The 24,621-nt window shown below is 50.1% G+C and overlaps 2 protein-coding genes and 1 long non-coding RNA gene across 5 annotated transcripts in view; 1 reads left to right on the forward strand and 2 right to left on the reverse strand.

Annotated features, from left to right (window-relative positions):
• Positions 1–16,849: 16,849 nt before the first annotated feature.
• Acta1 (actin, alpha 1, skeletal muscle) lies at positions 16,850–19,867 on the reverse strand. Of its 2 annotated transcripts, NM_001272041.1 has the most exons (8): positions 19,784–19,867; positions 19,514–19,603; positions 18,661–18,801; positions 18,238–18,562; positions 17,925–18,086; positions 17,636–17,827; positions 17,321–17,502; positions 16,850–17,244 (listed from the first exon to the last, which is right to left on the reverse strand). In NM_001272041.1, the coding sequence occupies exons 3-8, from the start codon at positions 18,787–18,789 to the stop codon at positions 17,101–17,103; spliced, it is 1,134 nt and encodes a 377-aa protein (NP_001258970.1). In that variant the 5' UTR covers positions 18,790–18,801; positions 19,514–19,603; positions 19,784–19,867; the 3' UTR covers positions 16,850–17,100. The 2 variants fall into 2 exon arrangements, with proteins under 2 accessions (NP_001258970.1, NP_033736.1); NM_009606.3 differs by lacking the exon at positions 19,514–19,603.
• On the forward strand, positions 19,868–24,228 carry Gm29773. The gene is made up of 3 exons (XR_879336.3): positions 19,868–21,458; positions 21,589–21,688; positions 24,142–24,228. It is a non-coding gene; the product is annotated as a predicted gene, 29773 (long non-coding RNA).
• Nup133 (nucleoporin 133) overlaps positions 22,206–24,621 on the reverse strand; it is a 52,152-nt gene continuing 49,736 nt past the window's right edge. Inside the window, exon 15 of one of the 2 annotated variants that reach the window (XM_006530964.4) lies at positions 22,206–24,602. In XM_006530964.4, the coding sequence (XP_006531027.1) occupies positions 24,466–24,602 (137 nt within the window). In that variant the 3' untranslated portion in view covers positions 22,206–24,465. The remainder of the gene's footprint in view (positions 24,603–24,621) is intronic. The other variant, NM_172288.2, reaches the window with a different exon arrangement.

Genomic DNA, 24,621 nt, shown 5'->3' on the forward strand with positions numbered 1-24,621 from the left:
TCCATCTTACCAGCTCTCAACTCTGGTACCCCATACTTCTTTCCTGAATTCCTTTTAAGACACACGGGTTGGGTTGGAGAGATGGCTCAGCGGTGAAGAGCACTGACTGCTCTTTCAGAGGTCCTGAGTTCAATTCCCAGCAACCACATGGTGACTCACAACCATCTGTAATGGGATCCAATGCCTTCTTCTGATATGTCTGAAGACAACGACAGTGTACTCACATATATAAAATAAACAATCTTAGAAAAAGAAGACACACAGATGATGACACCTGCTGACCTAGAAGCAGGGGAACATTTGCGGGCCTCATTATTCTCAACATGACACTCTCACTGCAGTGGTGGCATGGCCCTGCCTTGGCTTCAGTTTGTAAGACGGGGTCTTAAGACGCACACCAGAGGCAATTTCAAAAGCCAACACTTTTGTGGGCAAGCATCTGCCTTTCTGAAAACGTTGTGTGTGATATCCTCTGAGTCTAGCAACCTCCATCATGGGGGGAGGGGGGTCAGCTGTGCATTCGTGCAAAAGGTTTATCCCAGCTGGGTATTGACTGTTCACACCACTCTTGGAGGGCCGGGGAGACTCATACAACCCTCACCTGTGGCTCTTGCCTCTCAATACCCCCAACATGTTCCATTCGACTTTGCTTTAATTTCAGTGCAGCCTGGGGCAGGGGAGTAGGGGGATGGGGTGTCCAGTATGAACCAGAGAAGACTAGAAGGAGGGGCTCCATCTAGGTAGCTATGGAGAAGCCCTCATCCCTGTTAGAGATAAGGTAAAGGCTTTCCAGGAATAGCTTTTGGGGGAAGGAACACCCCATTGTATTGTATGTAACCTTACACTCTATAAATGAACCCAATAAACTCTTTGCTTCCCCAGAGTGAACTTTGTGAAATCGTGCCTTGGTTTGTCATTGAGACCTTAGAGGAGACCTCCCTTAGGGAAGGACTTTCAGAAAAGGACACTAATGGAGCCGTTGCATTCCATTAAGACTGGGGGCAATGGGACTGTATAGCCACATCAACACGCACATGCACACTGGTGCACATGTACACATATATTCTTGTGCACATGAACTTACAAACATGGACAGATAATGTCTGACAGGACTCTTCCATCTCCCTTCCACTCCAAATGAAGAAGCCTTTTCAGGAAGGAGCTGGGCCTCTCTGTCCAGACCCACTTCCTGTCCCTCTTGCCCTCAGCTCTGCCTTTGCCCACATCTACTGAACAAGCAATCGCTCATGTCCACTCACCTCTTCCAACACAGACTGTTCACATGGAATTCCTGGCCCACAAGGAAAGTTCCAGAAAGAATCTGAGTGTATCTGTGTGTCAGGCCGATGGGAATGCCCACTCTGCTCTGTTTCTTCATTGTTGTGACAAAGTATCTAACAGGAAGCTCCATAAAGAGAGGGGCTGGAAAGATGGCTCAGCGGTTAAGATTAAGAGCACTGACTGCTCTTCCAAAGGTCCTGGGTTCAAATCCCAGCAACCACATGGTGGCTCACAACCATCTGTAATGGCATCCGATGCCCTCTTCTGGTGTGTCTGTAGACAGCAACAGTGGACTCATAAAAAAAAAAAAAAAAAAAAAAAAAAAAAGGAAGGAAGGAAGGAAGGGAGGGAGGGAGGGAGGGAGGGAGGGAGGGAGAAAGGAAGGAAGGAAGGAAGGAAGGAAGGAAGGAAGGAAGGAAGAAAGAAAGAAAGAAAGAAAGAAAGAAAGACTGACTCATTGGGTGTGTGGGTTCAGGGCAGCAAGGCCTGTAGTGGGAGTTCTTAGTTTGTGGCAGCAAGAAGCTGCTTGCTTATATCTGAGCAAATCAAAAAGCAGCGGTGAGATGGAAAGTGAGGCTTGCCCGTGATTGCTTCCTCCACTAAGGCCGCTGCTCTTAAAGGTCCCACGGCTGCTGAAACAGCCAGGGAACAAGTATTCCGCACAGTCTCCTGTCAGAGGTTGCACTTCATATCCATAACACCCTCAGTTAAGCCAGCCAGTGGGGAGGGAGATCAGAGGAGAGAGCTCTAAGCTGCCCTGTGTTCCTCTAAACCAGTCCTAAGCCTAGATCTCAGAAAGTGACCTTATTTGGGAAGAGGGTCTTACATGTAATAAAATTAACGAGTTGCTAGGGAGAGGGCTAATTTATGAGTCCTGTGTTCTTACAAAGAATGCAATCGGAATTAGATACAGGGTTAAGGAGAACACCCTTAGAAAGGAGGATGCTATTTAAAAGGTAAGGCTCAAAAGAAACCCCTCCGCCATGTCTAATACCTGCACCTATTTGTGCTGGAAATAGAAACGTCTGGCTCTCAACACAGTAAGTAACAATTATGGCAGTACAGGCCTGTGATCCCAGTACTCAGGAGAGTTAGACAAGCCGGGGCTGCATAGTGAGATGTGACGTGAAAAGTTATCAAAATCAGATTTCGAAATACTTTTTCTTTATTCTCCTTTATCATCAACAACAAAAATCCTATATTTACCTGTCTCAAAAAGTGGGAGGACTATACTCTTTAATAGGGTGCTTGTAGCACTCACTTGTAGTTCCAGCACTCGGAAGGCTGAGGCAGAAGAATTGCCATGACTTTGAACCCAGTCTGGGCTATACCGTAGGTAACAGGCCAACCAGAGCTACATAGCAAGATCCTGGGTCAAAAAATAAGGAGGAGGAGATGGACAGTGGCGCATACCTTTAATCCCAGCACTCAGGAGGTAGAGGCAGGCGGATCTCTGTGAGTTCGAGGCCAGCCTGGTCTACATAGTGAGTTCCAGGGCAACCAGGGCTACATAATAGAGAGACCTCATCTCAAAAACCAAGATGATGATGATGAGTCCAGATTTGTTTTTGGTTTTGAGGCAGGGCTTCTCTGTGTAGTCTGACTGTCCTGCAACTCACTCTGTGGACTAGGCTGGCCTTGAACTCCTGCCTCTGCCTTTTGAGTGCTGGGATTAAAGCCATCTACCACCACTTCCTGGTGCAATAAGTTTAGATTTCTAAATATTGAAAGATGACAGCAGCGAAGTCCAGTCCTTGCCCCTTCTTGCTCCCTCAGCCCTTATTTTAACTCTTCTATTTTTCTGCAGCCGGCAGCTGGCAGCCCATCTGGCTTCTGTCCCTATTTTCTCTGGTCCCAGAAGTTACTTGTGGTTCCACAGCTGAGAATTTATCTATGTTTGGAGAAATGCCAGGGACACATTAGACCTGTCTAGAGAATTACATGGGCAGGAGGTTGGTTCTGCAGGAATTAGCACAAGCATACTCTTCCAGGTAGAGACCTGGTCCAGAAAAACCTGGTGGATAAATAGCATCCTCTAGTGAAAGCACAGCCTTCCCTCTGCTGTGACTCCTTCACAGCAAAATGTGCCGGCTGGGGGAGGAGGGGGGGGGGAAGAAGAGGAGGGGGGAGAAGGAGGGGGAGAAGGAGGAGGGGAGAAGGAGGAGGAAGAGGAAGGAGGAGGGGGGAGGAGGAGGGGAAGGAGAAGGAGGAGGGAAGAAGAGGAGGAAGGGAGAGGAAGTTGAGGGGGGAAGGAAGAGGAGGGGGAAAGTAGGGGGAGAAGGAGGGGAGAGAAGGAGGAAAGCATGGTTATACCTTTCCACTCAGGACCCAGTAGCCTGGGAGTTGGCACTGTCTTAAAGTCTGTGACTCCAAGAAGCAGATATTCAGACCCACGCAGAATGCAGCCCTTGACTCCAGGGGTTGTGATAAGCTTCTTGCACTACCACAGCTGTGGGAAGGTTCTGCGGCCTTCACCCCTAGGGGATAATGCAGAATCTCTTGCCACCTGCACTCTGACACATGAGATAATGTCCTGAGCCTCTGTGGACATGACCTGGGGGAATGAGCATGCTGAGAGCATGAGATGACATACTCTTGCTTCTGTCCTCTGGTCAAAAAAAAAAAAAGTCCCCCTCAAATCTACTACCTGCTGAGCTCTTCATCAGGGCTCAGCAGGGAGCAACCCGAAGCCTCAGCCATGATGCAGAAGCTTTTTGTGGGCATCAGGGCTCTCCTGACTCAAATGTTCATGGTGGGACCAAGACAAGCTCCCCCTCTTCCTGCCCCATATGGATGGAATCCAGGATCTCAAGAATGCCTTGCCTTGGGGCTGGAGAGATGGCTCAGCGGTTAAGAGCACAGACTGCTCTGCCAGAAGTCCTGAGTTCAATTCCCAGCAACCACATGGTGGCTCAGTACCATCTGTAATGGGATCTGATGCCCTCTTCTGGTGTGTGTCTGACAGCTACAGTGAACTCACATACATAAAATAAATAAATCTAAAAAAAGGAAAAGAAAAAAGACTGCCTTGCCTCTAAGGGTACTGCATGACTGTGATGCACAGATACACAGAGGTGAAACACCGTACACATAAGTGGTTTTGTACTAAAAAGCAAACAAAACTGGCCAAGGCTACAGAGTAAGTTCAAGGATAGCCTGGTCATTAAATAAAGAGGAGCTGGGAATATAGCTCAGCAACTGAAAAGCTTGCTCAGCAAGCACAAGGTTCTGGATTCCATTCCCACTACCATTGAAGAGTCCAATTTTGTACTTCAGCACGTAGAGATCCAGCTACCCTCAACCCATTTGTTGAAAACGCCGTTCCTCCTTTCTCTGAATCACCATTTTGCAGATGATCAGTTGACCATCAGCCGGCAGACTCAGGCGACTGTAAGCAAGATACTGACTTGAACATGAGTTGCTAGCCAAGTGCCAGATGTAAACCTTCCAGGCAGGCACGTGGGTTCATGTATATCCCAGCAACTTTGGAGCGTCTCATTCTGTGGTATTCAGTAGGACTGTAGTTTTCTCTTACAAAAGGAAAACTAAGCTTTAGAGAGATCATGAAATTTAGGAATGGCCCTGTCAAGCTCTCAGAAAAGAAATGACAGTGGCTGACCTCAGTTGGCCGAGTTCTTGCTTGCTTTAGCACTGCCTGGATCCCCAGCACTAAGTACAACAGGGTGTGGTAACAGAAGGCCTGCTGCAGAGTGAGACATCCTTGGTCTATGTAGTAAGTTCAAGGCCAGCTTGAGATACGTAACAGCTGCATACCGAGGAAGAGAAGGGGAAAGAAGGAGAAACAAGCACTGTTGTTTGTAAACAGAATAATGACTTCTGCCCAGCAGGTCTCCAGTGGCAATGTTCAGGGCTGCCTGGTTCACTCCAAAGGCAGCATCCCAGACTCTGGGGAGCTCAGCCTGGCCTGCAGGGTTCAGCATAACATTTGCCTGCTCCTGGCCATGTCTGCAGCCTCCAGGGCCTCCTGGAGGGCAAGAGGGTCTGTGTCAAAGACTACTTCTGGCTCAGTCTGGCACAAGCCACGGTGCACAAGAGCTGCTAAGGCTTTGGGTTTGTTTTTTTGGTTGTGTGTGGGTTTTTTTTTTATGGGGGAGGGGAAAGGGTTTAGCTTCCTCAATCCTGCTGAAGATTTAGCTGTCTATTTCTGGATAGATTTGGAACACACACACACACACACACACACACACACGGAGTGTACACGCTCACAGACACGTGCACATGAGAGCTGGACTGTAGTTCAGCCCCAGAGACGCTGCTTCCCTGGAGACAGATTCTCAAAAAGGAAAAGCCCACGTGTGAATGCAAATCGTTAGGTTGCCTAGAGCCCATCCATCCGTCACAGGATGCCGCAGCCACCTGATATTTAGGAAATGAAGATGCTCCAAATGGCCACACGGAGAGGTTCTTCCTTCAAAGGAGAACTCACAGGGACTCCAGAGAGAGAAGAGCGAGTCTGCTTCCTCCCAAAGGGGCCAAGAAGCCCACAAGTGACTTTGACAGGCGAGTGGTAGAAGTGCAGCATAATCTATATGCTAAGTACCTGGGGTTGATGTGTGTCTGCTACACCAACCTCAAGGAAACACGCCCTCCTTCCTGCAGGACCCTATTGCTTTGTAGATTTGGTCCATGCTAGGATGGGGGATGGGGCAGAAGGGATACATCTTCCAACAACAAATACTTCTGTGTAAGTCTACACAATATGAACGGTGACTGGTTAAGTACATAAGTGGCTGAGAGGGCAGCCCCTGGTCCAAGGTTCTGATTGACACAGGTGACTACTTCCTCCTCCAGCAGGTGGAGCCTATTCCCAAAGTGCCTGGGCTCCAGAGGAAATTGCAGGAGAGACACAGCAGACGATGTGCACACGCACCACATAGTGAGGGTGACCTCCCAGACATGCCTATTTTATTCTATAGGAAGTCACTTTGTCACTTCCATGTTTATTTTTAGAAGGTAATGTCAGGGAATTGAAGACCACTCTGTAAACTATCTGACCAGGAGCCAGGCATCCTACGCCTGTAATCCTAGCCCTGTGAGGCAGTGGTAGGAGGAGCCTGAGTTCTTAAGGATATCCTCAGCTATATATTGAATTGGAAGCTAGCCCAGGCAACATGAGATTATATCTTAAAAATAAATGAAACCAAACCAAAATGAAAACATTTGACCAAGGACTTCAGTACTGTCAAAATCACTGAAGAACAAGAAGAGGTTGGGATGCTGTCACAGCTCAGAGGAACATCAGCAAGCATGCTAATTCCATGGAGCCCTGCATGCGTTCCCGGAGTGGGGGGCTTTGGTGTGCGTAGCACATATCTCTGGATGTGGGAAGAACTGGTGCATTGTGACAGGAGGGGACCCAGGCTTCATAGTATCCTCTGCCTCCTCAACCCAGACCATGGCAACCCTGACACCAAGGGCTCAACCTCTTTTACGACTGTCTCCTGTCCAGTTCAAGGATGGTGAAATTGTCTCTATAGAGACTCTTTTGCAGTGTGTGTCCGTGGCCAGAGGCTGGAGTCTCCCCACTACGAAATTCGTGGGAAAAAACCCCAGCTGCAAAAGGCACCTCCTGGTGTTTTCACATCTGCCAAGACCAGCAAGGGCAGACAGCTTTAGGGCACAGATGGCAGAATGCTGGGTGGTCACTGTGGACAGAATTTCAGGCCAGATGGAAGCCATCTTGGAGACAACAATGCTTGTTTGCTGCATACACTGCAGATGAGCCATACGGGAGTAACTCTGGAGGACAGGTAGCACCACACCACAGTAAAGAGAACATTAAAAGGCTGGTGAAATGGCTCAGTGGGTAAGAGCACTGGCTGCTCTTCTGAAGGTCCCGAGTTCAAATCCCAGAAACCACATGTTGGCTCACAACCACCCATAATGAAATTGGACGCCCTCTTCTGGTGTGTCTGAAGACTATAGAGTACTTATTTATAATAATACATCTTTGGGCCTGCGGGGGTGGGTCTGACCGGAGTGAGTGGGGTTGACCAGAGCAAGCGGAGGTCCTAAATTCAATTACCAACATGAACGCTCACAACCATCTGTATAGCTACAGTGTGTTCATATACATAAATAAAGCTTAAAAAAAAAAAGAAGAAGAAAGAAAGAAAACACTAGAGAGGCTGCCTAATAGCTGTAGGCTCCAGGGTAACTCACTGAGAAGGGTATGTAGTCTCACAAGAGGCCACAAATCTTTGCCAGACTCCCTGGGATTGACAGACCCAAGGGCCCCACACTCCCCCCTGCTTTGCACCAGCTCCCCAACTGCTTCCTGCAGTCCAAGAACCACAAACTCAACCAGACACTCTAAGGCAGTGAGGGCTGCAGACTCTCACTCAACACTACCTTTGAGGTCCCCTGTTCACGGGGCTGGCTCTGTAGCCCAGGCCTGCCGTGGGCTCCTCTTGCTTATGTGAGTGAAGGGGGACAGCTGTGCTTGGGAAGATGCCTGTCATGTTCTGTCACCCCCTCCTCATTCCTCCAAATAGTGAAGTGGAATATAGCATACATTCCTCCCAGCCCAAACTCAGCTAGCTGACAAGCCCTTGGCATGGAGCAAGGTGGGGCCTGCCTTACCCAGACCCCACTGAATTACCTCCCGTTTCCAAAATTAACCCCTCTAGTTGAGTTACATTGGTGGCCCTGGTAAACATATTCGCATAACCACATGGGGGAAGTAAGAAGGCCCTGGTCAGGCTCCCACCAAGCTAATTTACAGAACAGAAAGAGTTACCAGGAGTTGGGAACAGTCAGGTAAGCAAGGCGGAGTCTTGTGGGAGTCTGAAAAAATTGAAAACAAAAAATCAGGTATCCCTCTTTCCGGAGGCCTTGCATCTGGCTTCCTGCAGTACTCGAGGACCCTGGGCAAGCTCAGATTCTGAGATAGTGCCTGTAGTGAACACCCCACCCTACCCTACCATACCCTACCCTACCCCCATGCTTCTGGGCTCTCCAAGCTGTGGAGTTCCTAAGACCTAATAATACACACAAATCAGAAGGCAGGCCACAGTCCCTAGCCATGCAAGGGCAGGAAGAAAGTTGATGCCTGCCCTGGCCTGTCCCCTGGCTTTGCCCTCAGGCAGCACGGCTGCCCAGGGCCAGCCGGGCCTATATTGAGAGCATGAGCCTGCTGGCGGGAATGGCCGGCATGCATGCAGCTGTCACAGCAGCCCTGCCCAGCCACCCAGCAGAGCTGAGCTCACAGGGACACTACTGCCATGACAGTCACTACTGCTGTCTTCCAGCTAGAACCAAGCACTGCACATGGGGAGGGGGATGCCACTTAGGGCATGACACTATGTACAAAGGAGGTCATATGAACTCAGAAGACCTGCCCGAGTTTGAAGTGACACCCTGCACCTCTCATGGGAAAGGAACCACCTGAAGCCCCACCATCCCTGCAGTCACCCCAAGATCTCCTGACTCAGGGGGAAGCTGCAGGCAGAGACGATGACTTGATACAATAGTATCCCTGCAGTCACCCCATGATCTCCTGACTCAGGGGGAAGCTGCAGGCAGAGACGATGACTTGATACAATAGTATCCCAGCAGTCACCCCAAGATCTCCTGACTCAGGGGGAAGCTGCAGGCAGAGACGATGACTTGATACAATAGTATCCCTGCAGTCACCCCAAGATCTCCAGACTCAGGGGGAAGCTGCAGGCAGAGACAATGGATGTCTTGATACAATAGTATCTATGATCATGCTCCCCTTGCTCTCTATAGCCACTAAGTAGGACTCCTGGAAACTCTCTTCCCCAGGGGGCAGCTTCCAGGATAGTCCCTTTACCCCAGGTCACACAGAGATACCTCCCCGAGCTGAGCCTGGTCTCTACTTTCCCAAAGCAGGTCAGAGAATGGTGTCTCAAGGAGAGTGTGTAGAAGCTTGAAGCAGGGTTACTTGCTTCAGGTCAGAACCTGAACCCTGGATGTCTGGACTCAAGTGTCTATCAAAGCTGCTCTCAGTCCAGAGCTTACATTTTAGGCTGTGCTCACTGGCCTAAGGTAAGCCACGAAGCCAGAGCAGGCTTGTCAGTGTCCTCTGCTTTCTGCTTTCAGGCAGTGTTGAAGAGAGGTCAGCTGCTGCCCGAAGCCTCCCTCCAGAAGGAGGACCTGTGCCAGGGAGAGAGCACTCTTAGGAAGCTTCAAGTGTGCTCGGGGCCATTTTTCTGAATGTGGGGTTCTTCTTGAAGACAGACCAAAAGGCTTTTGACTCTTCCCTACTAGCTCCATAAGCTGGCAGCCAGTGTCTAGCCTGGGGACATGGGACACGCACTCACTTCAACCATCAACCTCCCCGAGCATGGCAAGGAGGTGGTTGTTGCTCCTATCTCCCCTGGGATCCCTCTTCTGGGGTTGACAAAGCTCCACTCAGTGTGGCCTTTACAGATGGGATACTGGAAGCTTAAAGACAAGGACTTATCTGCCTAAGCTGCCATTCTTCCCAGGAAGGCAGCCCTGGGGCTTCTGTCTGTGGTACCCCAGCCTGTTGCTGCGCTTGTAAATTCTCTACTCTGTTCCCAGAGCCTCTAATGCAGCCAAGGGCCTGTAGCTCCTTGGCCCTGCAGGGCAGGGGCCTAAAGCACTGACTAAGGAGCTCCTAATAACAGGAATTGCTCTGAAATTCCTGCACAGACTTTCAAATGACTCCCTCAGTCCTTGCCCTCCGCCATCAGATTCCCCTCCACCAACTGGAAGGCTGATTTCACGCAAGATGTGAGCAGGCAATGGTATAAAAATAGAAGCAGGCAGTGGGCGCTGCTCAGTGACTCACTGAGGATGGCTCTGTCGACAGCTGCTGCCCGGCTCCTCCTCCCCACCCCACCCCGCCCCCTCCAAGCTCCCCTCCCAACAGCACCCCCCTTCCCTCTGCTGTCCCTCTCCTGCATCTTGAGCTCTCCTCTCCTCACTCCCTTCCCTTCCCTCTCCTTCCTCCGCCCCTACCCCTACCCCCCTTACGGAGCAGGGTCTCCAGAGCAGACTAAGCATCAGGCAGGACTATTAGCTGATGCACAGGATAGGAGGGGACTAAGAGAGCAGGAGCTCTCCCCCTCCAGTTGTCTTGGATTTTCTGCACAGCACATTTTAATTCCAGTTTCACTCGAACCTCTCCACTAGCCCCCAAGGTTTCAGTGGACTGAAGAGAAATGAAAAGCCTTAAAGCCGAGCCAAGTCACGTGTCTCCCAAGGAACCCAAGCTGCACCCCTCCCCGCACCCGACACAAGGTGTGCTTGTGGTTAAAACAGAGCAGTGATTTCCCATTGTATTTGTTTATTGTTTACTTGTCTTTTTCATGCAGGTGAGTGTTCTGGCGGATGATTGGATGTGGGAACCAAACCCTTGTCCTCTGGAAGAGCAGCCGTGCTCTTAAAGGAAGCGCCATCTCTCCATCTCTCTCTCTCTCTCTCTCTCTCTCTCTCTCTCTCTCTCTCTCTCTCTCTCTCTCTCTCATGTTTCTTATGATGTAGATGTGCACACCAATGAGGTTTACACAATGGGGTGGCCACCCTCAGCACCTTCCTAAACCTCACACCTTCCCCAGCCAACACCTTCCTCCAAGGCCAGCCACAGCCTTGCAAGAACTTCCCCTCCCAACACATCAACTCCTCCTGGCTCTGAGAACCCTTCCCCAGCATTTGCCTGGGTCTAACCCTTTCTCCTTTGCAGCCTGTGTAGAATCTTCAAGCTAATGAACACACCTCCCTGCTAGGCCGATCAACAGGAGGAGAGCATTCTCTGGTCCCTATTATTTCTCCTGCACACAGCAAGTGCTCTGCAACATTTATCATCTCTGGTTGCATCCATTTTCTTGTAAATAGTGCAACTTCTTTCTTCTTTATGGCTAAAACTCCACTTGTGTATATACCCTGCTTCCCTTGTCTTTTCCTGACGATGGATACCAAGGTTGGTTCCATAGTTTAGCTATTTGGATAGTGTTGCAAAGCATTGATGTTCAGGGAGTCCCTGTGGTTTGGAGCCCTTTGATGAATCCTCAAAAGTGGAAGTGAGACCATCTGCCAGAGCACAGGGGACTAACCAGAGTAGGGAGAAGAGAGAAGGGAGAGGGGAAGGGCAGTGGGGTGGAGGGGATACTCAATGTCTGTTATATGTGCAAATGTCCTTATGTAACCCTGTTCCCCGTGCAATGAACATAATGCCAATTGGAAAACCAAAATGGCCCATTATTCCCCCCAGAGCTGGCTGATCCTTTGAAAGTGTCACCTCAATACGACAGGAAGAAGACAACCTCACCTGGAACTGAAGAGAAAGGTAGTGACACTCAGGCTTCACCTTCCCTGGCATATGAGTGACCTTATGGGATTCCTTTCTTTTTCTTATATATTTATTTGTTTGCTTGCTTGCTTATTTTGAGGCAAGCTCTTACTCTGTAGCTCTAGATGGTCTAGAATGCTCTATGTAGACCAGGGTAGCCTTGAACTCCCAAAGATCTGCCTGCCTGCTGCTTCCTGGGTGCTGGGATTACAGGTGGTTATCACCACACATGATTTATGTGATTTCTGAGGTTCTGTGGTCCTTCTCCCAAATTCCTTCTTTGTAGGGCAGGGCCAGCACAGTTGGGACAGAACATGACCCTCTCCCCCTGTTGTCTCCTTGGCCTGTCTGGGAACTCCTAGGGACTCAGCCAACTCTGCCTGGACCTTGAGGAACCCGAGTCCTAGATTCCCTGCCTGTCCTGGGCTGAGCACTAGAAGCTGGAATGAAGATTAGAAAGCTCGGGGCTGGAGTGATGGCTCAGTGGTTAAGAGCACTGAAAGGGGCGTCAGATCTCATTACAGATGGTTGTGAGCCACCATGTGGTTGCTGGGAATTGAACTCAGGACCTCTGGAAGGGCAGCCATTGCTCTTAACCTCTGAGCCAGCTCTCCAGCCCAATGTGTATAAATTTAACTTTTATTCTCCAGATGTAATTGTCGTCTCAGAGGCCTACTGCTGAATAACCTCAACCTTTCTAGCTCTTTCTGAACTCTGGCTGGCTGGTTCAGCTCAGCTGTTCTGGCCCAAACTCCTCTCCAAGTTGGATGATTCAAACTGGCTTCTCTCTCTAGTCCTCTCCTGAAATGCTATGCTTTGGCCTCATGCTAACTCTAGCAATATGTTCTAGTCTTCCGACTCATTCTCACTCTCTGGCTTCAACCGCCTCTGCATGAACTCGCGAATAAACTCAACTCCACTGCACTGCACACACTCAACTGAACTGCCTTGCCTGAACTCAAACTCCACTCTCCCTGTGCAGCTCTTTAGCAGCCTCTCTCTCCTGTCCTCATGAGAGTTAGGTTATATCCTCTTTCTGACTCATTCTAGCACATCTTTCTCTGATTCATCACTTTGTCTGCCCCTCAGTTCGACATTACTTCCTTCTATAACCTTTGTTGTTTGGGATTAAAGATTTGTACTAAGGTCCTGTCTGTATCCCAGCCAGATCACATAGAAGGTCTTTGGATGTGATCTCATTCCAGAGCAGCCGTGTTGCTGGATTAAAATTCTTCTACAGAGGTGGAAAGACCTACCCTGATTGTGTGCAGCTTCTCCTTCTCCTCCTCCTCCTCCTCCTCCTTCTTCTTCTTCTTCTTCTTTTTTTTTTTTTGGTTTTTTGAGACAGGGTTTCTCTGTATAGCCCTGGCTGTCCTGGAACTCACTTTGTAAACCAGGCTGGCCTCGAACTCAGAAATCCACCTGCCTCTGCCTCCTGAGTGCTGGGATTAAAGGCGCGCATTACCACGCCAGCTAGCTCACCTTATTTTTAAATATTTGTCTTCAAATCATTAAAAAGGAGTTTGATGTTTTCTTTTCCTATCATATCTTAGAGTGAGAAACTCCTATAGGGAGGGAGGGAGTGCCCCTTTAGTGGTTGGCTCAGTAAACCCTGAGTTAGGCTCTCCCATAAGGGATTAATTATCCCATTCATTCATTGGCCTGGTTTACAGGAAGCCTGCCTTCCTAAGGGTGGTTCCTTGGCCAGGAAACTGACCTGGCCCCATTGGAATGTCTGCACCCAGGCCAGAGATTCTATTCTCTTGACTAGGAGTTTTCTCTTAACATGCTGTTTTAGTCAGGGTTTGTATTCCTGCACAAACATCAGGACCAAGAAGCAAGTTGGGGAGGAAAGGGTTTATTCGGCTTACACTTCCACATTGCTGTCTATCACCAAAGGAAGTCAGGACTGGAACTCAAGCAGGTCAAGAAGCAGGAGCTGATGCAGAGGCCATGGAGGGATGTTACTGGCTTGCTTTCTTATAGAACTCAAGACTACCAGCCCAGGGATGGCACCACCTACAATAGGCCCTTGATCACTAATTGAGAAAATGGATCCCAAGGAGGCATTTCTTCAAGGGAGGCTCCTTTCTCTATGATAACTCCAGTTTGTGTCAAGTTGACACAAAACCAGCCAGTACACAGGTCTTCCTTGCTACTTTAATCTCCTGCTCCTCCCCCTGCCTCCATCTTTTGGGCTCCTCCTCCTCTAGTCACTAAGGCTGTTCTCCAGAGTGACAAACCCAGGACCTGCTTTCAGGCCCTTTGATCATTGTTGAAGTGTCTACAATCAAGAGTGTGAGGTACCTCTCGTAAGGCTTTCAGACACAGAGAGGAGAGATATTTAGCCGTTGTTTAATGTTTAGGTTGAAACAGGAGCCATCTCTCCAGCCCTACTCAGACCTTTTTGTTTTGTTTTGTTGTTTTGAGACAGGGTTTCTCTGTATAACCCTGGCTATCCTGGAATTCACTCTGTAGACCAGGCTGGCCTCGAACTCAGAAATCCACCTGCCTCTGCCTCCCAAGAGCTGGGATTAAAGGCCTGCGCCACCACTGCCTGGCCTACTCAGAGTGTGGATGAGGGGTTCTTGACTAGAGTGTTGGGTACTCAAGAGCAGCCACACTGGAAAGTCTTCGCCCTGTACATGAGGGCTTCCCCAAAGCTTCATAGGTGGTGCCCTCTCCCTAGTCTTTCCCAACTATGTCCTTACTGTGACAGCTCTTCCTTTCAACTGTAAGGCCACATCTAATTAGGGCAGAATTACACACCACTGGCTGGGAGGAAAGGCTGGCTGCTCAGATGTGCATCCAGTGACACGCCCTAGCCACTACAAAGGACCATTTACAGTCACCTAGCCCAGCAGCCATGACCTGTTGTGACAATCCTCTGCTGGCTTTAAGACGTCAGCTGTTTGGCTTACAAAGTAGTGCTGTGTAGTTCCATATCTGTGAAGAGAGCTGGCTCCAAACTATATACATAAGATAGAGTAATAAGTTAGTGCTGTGTATATGCCGTTAGGCTAGGAGGCTTTGTAAGTCCCCAGATAACTCTTGTAGAAAACACATGACAATCTTTGTATGTCTGTTCATCCCATTGGTCTGTTTCTTTGGAGAACCCTGACCAACACATCCTCCTGGCCCCTGAACTAGAACCCCCGCAGCTGGGAGAGCGTGGTCTCTTTCTTTGCCCACTTACTTGCTTTCCATTTCACTTTAATATTTTAATACTAACATGACATACATGTGCAGGGAATATTAAGTTGGATGGAACATGGAAGAATTCGGGGGGGCAGAAAAGGAAAAAAACCCACAAACCCAGCCCTCGTGCTCCCCATAGAAGCTTTGTGGTGATTTGTCACTTTGACCTAATTCCTTTGTCCATTTTGCCCTTCGTTTTGTTCTTTTTTTTATGGCTCAGATGGTCCATGGACATGTTACATGCCAGCTTTAGTCTGCAGGGCCTCCAGGCCCCCTGGCCTTCCAGCTGGTGTTGTCCTCTGGGGACTTGTGCAGGACAGCAGCTTGGAACAGAGCACCAGGGCTGGGACTGGGCTTCGGCTGCTGAGGAGCTTGCATAACATATGATGTGCAAAGCATTGGTCCCACCCCCCAGCTCCATAAACTAGGCATGCAGGATATCAACAACTTTCTCCAAGGGCATGAAAAGATGCAGAACACTTAACGAAATGTATGACACTTGCTCCTTTTCAAAGAAATATCAGGAAAAAAAAAGGAAACTTTAGGCTTGGTACGCATCTTGAGTGAAATTATATAGCTCATAATTTTTGTACCCGTCTCAGTGGTAAACTGAGTCTTAGACTCTGACCGGTGCTCAGGGAAGTGATTCTATTTCAGAGTTCAAACTTTTGTCAGCTTCAACATATCTTGAGCTGCTTGGTGATTGCCACTGCAGGAGAAATGGGTCATTACTCTGCTATGTTCATATTTAAGTCCCTGGCCCCAACATGCTCAATACGGCAGCTAACTTAGAGAATACTGATCATTTCCTGGGTGATTTGCTGTGCAAATTATTCAGGCTGTGGATGAGGTTTGTCCAGCATTGGGTCTCAGCAGGCCAAACATCTTTGTTTATAGTTAGTATTATCAATGCAATCAGAGTTCCTATATAAGGCTAGAAATTGGTCTATCTTAAACTCTCCTCCGTGCTGAGTAGGACAGACATGTGGCTTTCAGTAAGTCTGGCACCGTGTGCTCATTGTAATAAAGTCGGAAGCTGTATGTAGAAGCCAGATCTTTTGAACAGTACCCTGGGGTCCTCAGACATTTCTGGAGTTTGTCAATAGAAAAGGAAGAGAGAATAAGCCCTCAGCTTTGTGGCAGATAACAGCTACACAGGCTAGCCTATCTGTGAACATGCTTCTAAGTGAGCTGGTTTCCTTTCTTAAGTTGGCACCTGTTTTATTTAGACCACTGCCCTTGGAAATAGTGACTGGGAATAGTAAGATACTTTTAACAGCAAGTTGAGACTGGTGATGTTAGTGGGATGCCAACCATAGAGAGGCTGGGGAGGAAGCATGGCTGAGAGTTCAAGGCCAGCCTCTACTACATATGAGATCATGTCTAAGAAATGGGATAAAAACAGGTGTAGTTCTCTCCTGGGGAATCTCAAACTGTCGTGGTTTGTATCTTTAAAACGTTGGTGGTGGCTGGGATGTAGCTCAGTGGTTGTGTGTTGTCCTAGCATGCTTAAGGCTCTGGGTTGGGTTTTTAAGATGGTAAGAGGTGACCAATTCTTGGGCTTGTGTCTTCTACGAGCCCGGCTGCCAGCCTTGGACTTTGTGAGGTGCTTCCATTCTGGATTGACCAGATTCTCCTTTGTCCTCCCACCCGGGCAGCTTCTCCACAGCCCTGCAAGAAGAGCGTTTCTCTGTGCCACCAGCATTTGATTGAAAGGAAGGGATGGTGATTGTTCTCATTACACACTTGTTAGGCTAAAGGATCCAATTTCCAGCCCTGGCAAGAGGCGCTTCGGGCAGCACCACGGCCAGCGCCCGCCTGTTCGCAGCGGGCAGTGGCCGTCTCTTAAAGGGGAAGATACTTTGCCAAGCAGCCAGGGACCAGGCAAGCCACTTAGATCCCCTATAAGGGAACTGGCTATGATTCAGAAGGGAAAACCACGGAGTTTGGGTGAGAAGACCTAACTTTCTAACTTCATTTCCTAAGGAGTTCACCCAGTCTGTGAACAGTGAGAGGTGGAGACGGGTCCTTCGCCTGCCCACTGCCTACTCCCAGTAAATAAAGACCACACACAGTTTATTGGAGCAAAACAGAATGGCTGGCTTTAATGCTTCAAGTTTTCCATTTCCTTTCCACAGGGCTTTGTTTGAAAAATAACAAAATGAGGTAAAACGAGTCAATCTATGTACACGTCAAAAACAGGCGCCGGCTGCAGTGGCGGCGATGGAGCCACGGCGGAGGACGGGGCCACCCTGCAACCACAGCACGATTGTCGATTGTCGTCCTGAGGAGAGAGAGCGCGAACGCAGACGCGAGTGCGCCTAGAAGCATTTGCGGTGCACAATGGAGGGGCCAGCCTCGTCGTACTCCTGCTTGGTGATCCACATCTGCTGGAAGGTGGACAGCGAGGCCAGGATGGAGCCACCGATCCACACTGAGTACTTGCGCTCAGGGGGGGCGATGATCTGCAAGACAAGAGTGTCACGTGCCTGCGTGTTCCCCCCGCCCCTGGTCTCCACCCACACCAGGCACGTCATCCACCTTGATCTTCATGGTGCTGGGAGCCAGAGCTGTGATCTCCTTCTGCATGCGGTCAGCGATACCAGGGTACATGGTGGTGCCCCCTGACATGACGTTGTTGGCATACAGGTCCTTCCTGATGTCGATGTCGCACTTCATGATGCTGTTGTAGGTGGTCTCATGGATCCCCGCAGACTCCATACCTGGTGTCCGGGGGAGAGGCAGTGTGAGCAACCGCAGAGTCGGGCTAAGGGACCGGCGGGTGGAGACCCCGTACTCTGTGGCGTGGGGCGAGGGAAAACTGATTCCCGCACACCAGCGGATCGGGCGGCTCACCGATAAAGGAAGGCTGGAAGAGCGTCTCCGGGCAACGGAAACGCTCATTGCCGATGGTGATGACCTGCCCGTCGGGCAGCTCATAGCTCTTCTCCAGGGAGGAGGAAGAGGCAGCGGTGGCCATCTCATTCTCGAAGTCCAGGGCCACATAGCACAGCTTCTCTTTGATGTCGCGCACAATCTCACGTTCAGCTGCAGGAGCAAAAGCAGTGGGGGGCCTCAGGGCAAGGCCTGGGGCGTGTGCTCACCCTCTGCCCGCCCTCCCTCAGCGGGCATTGGAAGCACGCACCTGTGGTCACGAAGGAATAGCCACGCTCAGTGAGGATTTTCATCAGGTAGTCAGTGAGGTCGCGACCGGCCAGGTCCAGACGCATGATGGCGTGTGGCAGGGCATAGCCCTCATAGATGGGCACGTTGTGGGTGACACCGTCCCCAGAATCCAACACGATGCCTGTGCAGGGGAGAGGCAGTATGTGAGTGGAGGGGACCAGCAGGCGGCGCAGGTCGGGATACTGCAGAGGATTAAAAAGCGGGGCTGGAATGTTGGAGCAATCCTACCAGGGCCAGCGTGGGCCATGTGTGGGCCATGTGTGAGCGCTTACCGGTGGTACGGCCGGAAGCATAGAGGGACAGCACCGCCTGGATAGCCACATACATGGCAGGCACGTTGAAGGTCTCAAACATGATTTGAGTCATCTTCTCCCGGTTAGCTTTGGGGTTCAGGGGGGCCTCGGTGAGCAGAGTCGGGTGCTCCTCAGGGGCCACACGCAGCTCATTGTAGAAGGTGTGGTGCCAGATCTTCTCCATGTCGTCCCAGTTGGTGATGATGCCATGTTCAATGGGGTACTTCAGGGTCAGGATACCTCGCTTGCTCTGGGCCTCATCACCCACGTAGGAGTCCTTCTGACCCATACCTACCATGACACCCTGCAGATAGAGACATCAGACACTTGTTACTACAGCCAGGGGTGAGGAGAACATTGGCTGGATTCAGAGAGCCTATCTTTCCCTGCCAGCAGCCTGACCTGGTGACGGGGTCGGCCCACGATGGATGGGAACACAGCCCTGGGGGCATCATCCCCGGCAAAGCCAGCTTTCACCAGGCCAGAGCCGTTGTCACACACAAGAGCGGTGGTCTCGTCTTCGTCGCACATGGTGTCTAGTTTCTGCAAAGACAAGGTGTTGAGTGCTGTGTATATGTGATGGGGGGGGGGGGTTAGGGTGAGGCTCCGCTTAACCCATCTTCACTTTGGAGATCCAAAAACTCCTTTCCCCCTTCCCCTTCCTTGCACGGGGGTCAGAGGATGCTCTTCCAGCTTAAGGCTGTGCTTTCGCTATGGGGGAGCTGTCTGTGGATCACACTAAGTCCTCCAACTAGGCATGCAGGGGATATCCTGAGACCCTCTACATTCATTGTAGGCCACCACACACACCACAGCTAGCACTAGTCCTATCCTCTCTGCTCACAATCTCATCTGTGAAGGAGGTATTAAGGCACGCTGCCCACCACCTGCCTGTCCTGTGAGAGGGTCGAGGATTCTGCCCGGGGAAGGGCGATATTGTCACAACTATGGAAAAGCTGTTGAACACTCACAGCATCCCAAACTCAGAAGAAACCCTTCCACCTGTCTCCCATTTCAGAGAAGAGTAGCCAGGGTTGCTGCCCTTTAGAAAAGCCTTGATCTCAAAGGGAGTCGCCCCAAGGCTAAGGCCAGGCTTGACTCTCTCCAAGCTCATCTTCAAATCAGTCTCCCAGGAGCTGGGGTGTAGCTCAGTGGGAGATCCAGCCAACCTCTTGCATCACAAGAGCCCAGATTTGATCCCAGCAGAGAAAGAGGGGAAAGGGGAATGAAAAGCCGGAAAGAAATCTCAACCAACCAGAGGCTGGCGTGTGGCTCAGTAGGAGAGCACCGGCTTGTTCACTTGCAGGACTTGGATTTAGTCCCCAGTAAGAGGGGAGGGAGGAGTCTGCGGGTGGTAATGGATAGATGTCAGACCCCCAGGCATATCCTAAATGCCCAGTCAGCAGCCCAAATGGGCTGGATGTGAGTTTGGAGAAATTTCCAGAACTCAGTGCTAAATACAAGCCCAAGGCTCAATAGCTTTCTTTGCTGGGTCTCCAGGTCACCCTCCCCACCTCCACCCTACCTGCTGCTCTGACTCTGGCCCTGGGTGCCGAGGGTAGGAAGTGAGGCTTCACGTCCGTGTGACCGCCTGTCCCCTTGCACAGGTTTTTATATAGTCCCGGGAGCTCTCCCCACACCGCCCCGAAGGAATGTTGCTGCCCTTCCCAAGCCATATTTGGGTGTCGGGCACTAGAGTCCCTTCCTTCGGCTGGTTCTCAGCCTGGGTCCCCGCCCGGGTCTCCTGCACTGACCAAAGAAGGAGAGGACTGGCCCTGGCCCAGGTAGCTAGGACCGGACCAGGCCGTATATGGAGAGTATCCCCAGCTGTCTGCCCCTCCCAACTGGCTCCAAGGCTCACGGAAGGGCTGTGCTGGGCCAAAGGTCACTGCTTTGCAGACTGCTGGTCTGTACTTCCCAAGATTTACCTGTTTGAAAGGTCTCCCCAGTTCTGCCCACCTGGACACACGATTGCTGACCTGCCACAATGCACCCCATTTATGGGTTCTTAACTCAGACTACTAAGCCTTGATGCTTAAGCTCAGGGGAGGTAGCCCTGTGGTCAGGTGAGCCGGGAGGAGTCATGGGCTCCAGGTAGGGATGGAAAATAAGCCCCACATTTGAACTCCATTTTCTTTCCCACTTTGAAGCTCCCCCAATCCAGAGATCTGACACACATCACCCCCATTCACCCCCACAAGGCTGTCAGTCAGTGTAGGATATGCAGCTGTCACTGGGCAGACAACTGGTGGAAGAGGGGGAGGAGGTAGTGAGAGGAGGCATGGGGACTATGTGGCCCTGGCACACAGAATGGGAGGCCAGGGCATTAGAGCTGTCCCTGCATTCTGCAGTGTACTCTTGAAAGGAATGGAAGGGTCAGTGTGTGTGTGTGTGTGTGTGTGTGTGTGTGTGTGTGTGTGTGTGTAAATCCCAAACTCGGGATTGACCGTCATCGAGTTGGCTAGGCTGAGCAAATGCTACCCCTTCTTTGGTGGCACTAAGCTTCCCTCCCCTGGGTCTGAAAGAAGGATCATACCTGGAACTGTTGGGACCTAGAGGGGGCTGAGGCAGAGAGAGGTGCTGATGAAGATATACCTTCTAAGGAGCACTAAGACCTTACACTGGTGCCCAGGAGCGGCCCCTCCCAGGCAGACTCATCTTTATATTTAGAGGATGATGCCCGTCAGCCCGGCTGCTTCCCATGCACCTTGGGGCCACCACCTGCCAGGCTTGTGTGGGTTCTATTTATACCGCTGATAGATGGGAATCTGCTTTTGGGTTTCTAGAAGGAGCAACTTATGGAAGCTGGGATGGGGGTGAGTAGAGGTCATCTCTTGGCGCCTGTCTCAATTTGGGCAGGGAGAGGGATAAGAAAGCCCAAAGGAAAAGTGTTCTGTGACCAAACAGGCGACATGCTTTGAGGGGTGTGCATCAGAGCCAAGCCACCATGGAGCCATTCACTTTTCTGATGGCTTAAGCGCTCCCAAAATAGCTGTTCCCATTTGGAGTGGAACTTAGCAGCTGGGACAGGTGCAGAGCCTCTGAGAGCAGAGGCTCCATGAAGCGATTTCAGGATCCCACACAGCTCTTCCTAAACCTGAGCTGCACTGCCTAACGGGCATCAGCTCTGTGGCTTTGCCTGTGCCCTGGGCCAGGACCTGGAACTGTTAAAAAGAAGCAAGCAGCAAATGCAGACTATGGTCAGCTTTGGGGGTGCTTACATTTGGGGCATGGATGTAGGGAGAATTGTCCAGGTGACTGGACCTCATCGGGCCGGGCTGTACATACCGCCCCAGACTCTCGAAAGCTCTTGCTTATCCCACTATGCAGATTTCTCAGCTTTGCGTGACAGCATAAAGTGGACCTTGAACGCAGTGGTTTGCGAACTACAGGAAACCTGCGGCCCCACACCTGGCGCAGCAGCAGGCAGGTGAGTAGGCAGGTAAACTCTAGGTTCAGCTGCACCCTTTCCTTTCCTGACAGTTTTTCTCTGGAATCCCGGCTAGGTTCTCGCCGGCTGTCTTCTTGCTGGGCCCTTAAATGCTTGTGTGCAGGGCACTTACGCCACCATGCGACACACCCACACCTCTTCTTAATCTCCCCCCCCCCCCCTTTGCCCCTTTACCCCTCACATCCTGTAAGTCCTTGCGGTATCTACCAGAAGCAAACAGGACAACTAACAGGCAGCACGGCAATCCCTCAGTCCTGTTGCAGCCTAGGCTTGTATTAGCATCAGTCTGTCTTTCCCTAGTGAGCAGCAGCACAGGTCGGCTCTACCCTTTCAACTCTTGCAGCAGCAGTTCTGGAACCTCAGAGCCTGACAGGGAAGGCACGCGTGTCACAGGACAGGACAGGACAGGAGAGGGAGCTGGTCCCCTCTCCACTCACACTGGGGACTGAATTCGGGCTGGGCGGCCGAGCGTAAGGAGCTGGTTCTTACAAGTGAAAAGCAGACAAAAAGAAAACCTCGTTTTTATTAAGGCAATGCAGATGCATGCAAGGACCTGCCATCCCAGCAGGAGAAGGAAAACTGGAGCTCCTCTGAGAACAGAAGTCCAAAGGTGTGCTAAGTACTCACCATTGCCCACACAATACAAAAGGTGGTCGACTGAAGCTCATTTCAAAACAGAAGCCCAGCTTCCAGGTCCACCAGTTACTTGTGTTTATTTTGGATATGAGCTCAATGTCAGGCTTCACACGCCTTAAAAAAATTGTTCTAGCCAGGGCTGGTGTGTACACTTGCAGTTTTAGGACTTGGGAAGCTGAGGCACAGGGGCTGAGAGTTTGAGGCCAGCCAGAGTTTATATGCACATATCATACACATATGATAAATATATACAACATATATACACATTGTTTTTCAACATATATTGTATTTTATACATGAATATTATGCCATTCTGAGGACAGACTGGCAGTGGTGGGGGAGGCCACACTGGGAACACTCAGAATGTGGGACCAACCATGACAGCCCGAAACACCATGAATTTGTCTTGCAGACCTCTGGCTCTCCCCATAGCATCCAGTCAAGAGAATAAAACAACAAAACCTTTCCCCCTGTGCTCTGTACAGGTTGCCAGGGCCCTTTCAGGTCCTGACTGACTCACACATCCTCAGAATACAGCACACTCACCTCAGGGACAAGGGTGGCTGCTGCCATTCACAGTCCTAACTAGTTCATGCTGAACTAACGGATAGGCCAACAAGAGAAGGATCCCAAGAATGTACACCGGGTACCAGGAGACAGTCTTAGCTACCTGACTTAGAAACAAATCATTCATTCTTCAGAGATGGATTATGTGACCAGTTTTTAAAACTTAGGAGGGAAAGATATTCAACACTGAAAGTCTTAATTTCATTTTTACTGCTGGAGTAAGTTTACATGCCAACCATTCTGAAGCTGCGATAGTTGCCATAAAGGTTTAGCCCCCTTCTTCAGACAGGTAGGCCATGGCCAGAGCTCTCAGAGCAACATCTCTGGGTAGACCAGCCTTGGCATTACGATGTTTAGGAAGGGACCGTCTACGGTGAGACTAGAAACCATCCTAGGTTTATGAGTCAATACTGGGGTCACAGACAATGCCAGTACCATATCTGGTAGCAATGACAACTTACTGACAGCTCAGAAAGCCACACAAACATCTTACTAAAACACTTTAAGACTTATCCATTATTGATGGATGCAGTGGCCCACACTTTTAATCCTTTAATTTTACACACACACACACACACACACACACACACACACACACACACACACACATATATATATGGCTTTTTTGGCTTTTAAGTTTTAACTTTTTTTTTAAAAAAGATTTATTTTATATATGTGAGTACACTGTCACTGTCTTCAGACACACCAGAAGAGGGCCCTGGGACCTATTACAGATGGTAGTGAGCCACCATGTGGTTGCTGGGAATTGAATTCAAGTCCTCTGGAAGAGTAGACAGCGCTCTTAACCACTGAGCCATCTCTCCAGCCCTGCCCCTTGCTTGTAATTTTTAAATCAATGTAGGAAGTGAGAACATTCCCAGTGAGTTACCAGCTGCCCACCCTCCCGAGTTAGACCCAGGGTTTTGGTTTCTAGGCCACAGTATAAATCAGTGACATCTCATCTTCACTTTGCTAAGCAGGCACTTCCCTTTGCCTCCGACCAAGAGATCAGCTTCTCAGAGACTCCCAGAGTGCCACATGCAGAGGGCAATCTGTTTTCCCCGTCCCCTGCCATCTCCAACACTTCCTCACTTCCGCTGCCCTGCTCTCCAACCTGTAGCATCTTTTAATTGCTGACCCAAATAAACAGACACACTTGCTCAGCCCATAGAACGTTACTTGCATGTAAATTCATGTATATTATTATACACATTCTTATATTTTTTCAGGGCTGGTATTGGACAACCAGTTGGGGAGCGAGGCAACCTGTTTTGTTTTGCTGCCTCTTTGGACCGAGGGAGGCTGGAGAAGGGCAGCTACACAGAAGCAAGGGTGACTTCAGGTGGAAGAGGAGGAGGAAATACCTTACAGCTGAAAAAGAGCATCAGGGCCCCTCCTTTTATATCGCGGCTCCCATATAAAGCATAGAAAACCTGGTTGCTGCAGACAAAACAGACTTCAGGTTGATCCAGACCTAAGTTTTTTGGCCTCAATATTTTTTTTTAATAAGCAAATATTTACACAAATTTTAGAAACAACCATTTCTACAAATGTCACATCTGTCCTTGGACATAATACTCATAATTTGCTTTCAGAACAAACTCAAAGTAAGAGTTGGACTTGAGGCTTCCCAGCTGCTCTGCTCGCAGTAGGTCCGTCACCTCTGGCAAGTACTCGCTGAGCTGGATGCCTGCAAACAGAAGACACGG

This window comes from Mus musculus, chromosome 8 (assembly GCF_000001635.26).
Source record: "Mus musculus strain C57BL/6J chromosome 8, GRCm38.p6 C57BL/6J".
In the NCBI taxonomy this organism is placed as follows: domain Eukaryota; kingdom Metazoa; phylum Chordata; class Mammalia; order Rodentia; family Muridae; genus Mus; species Mus musculus.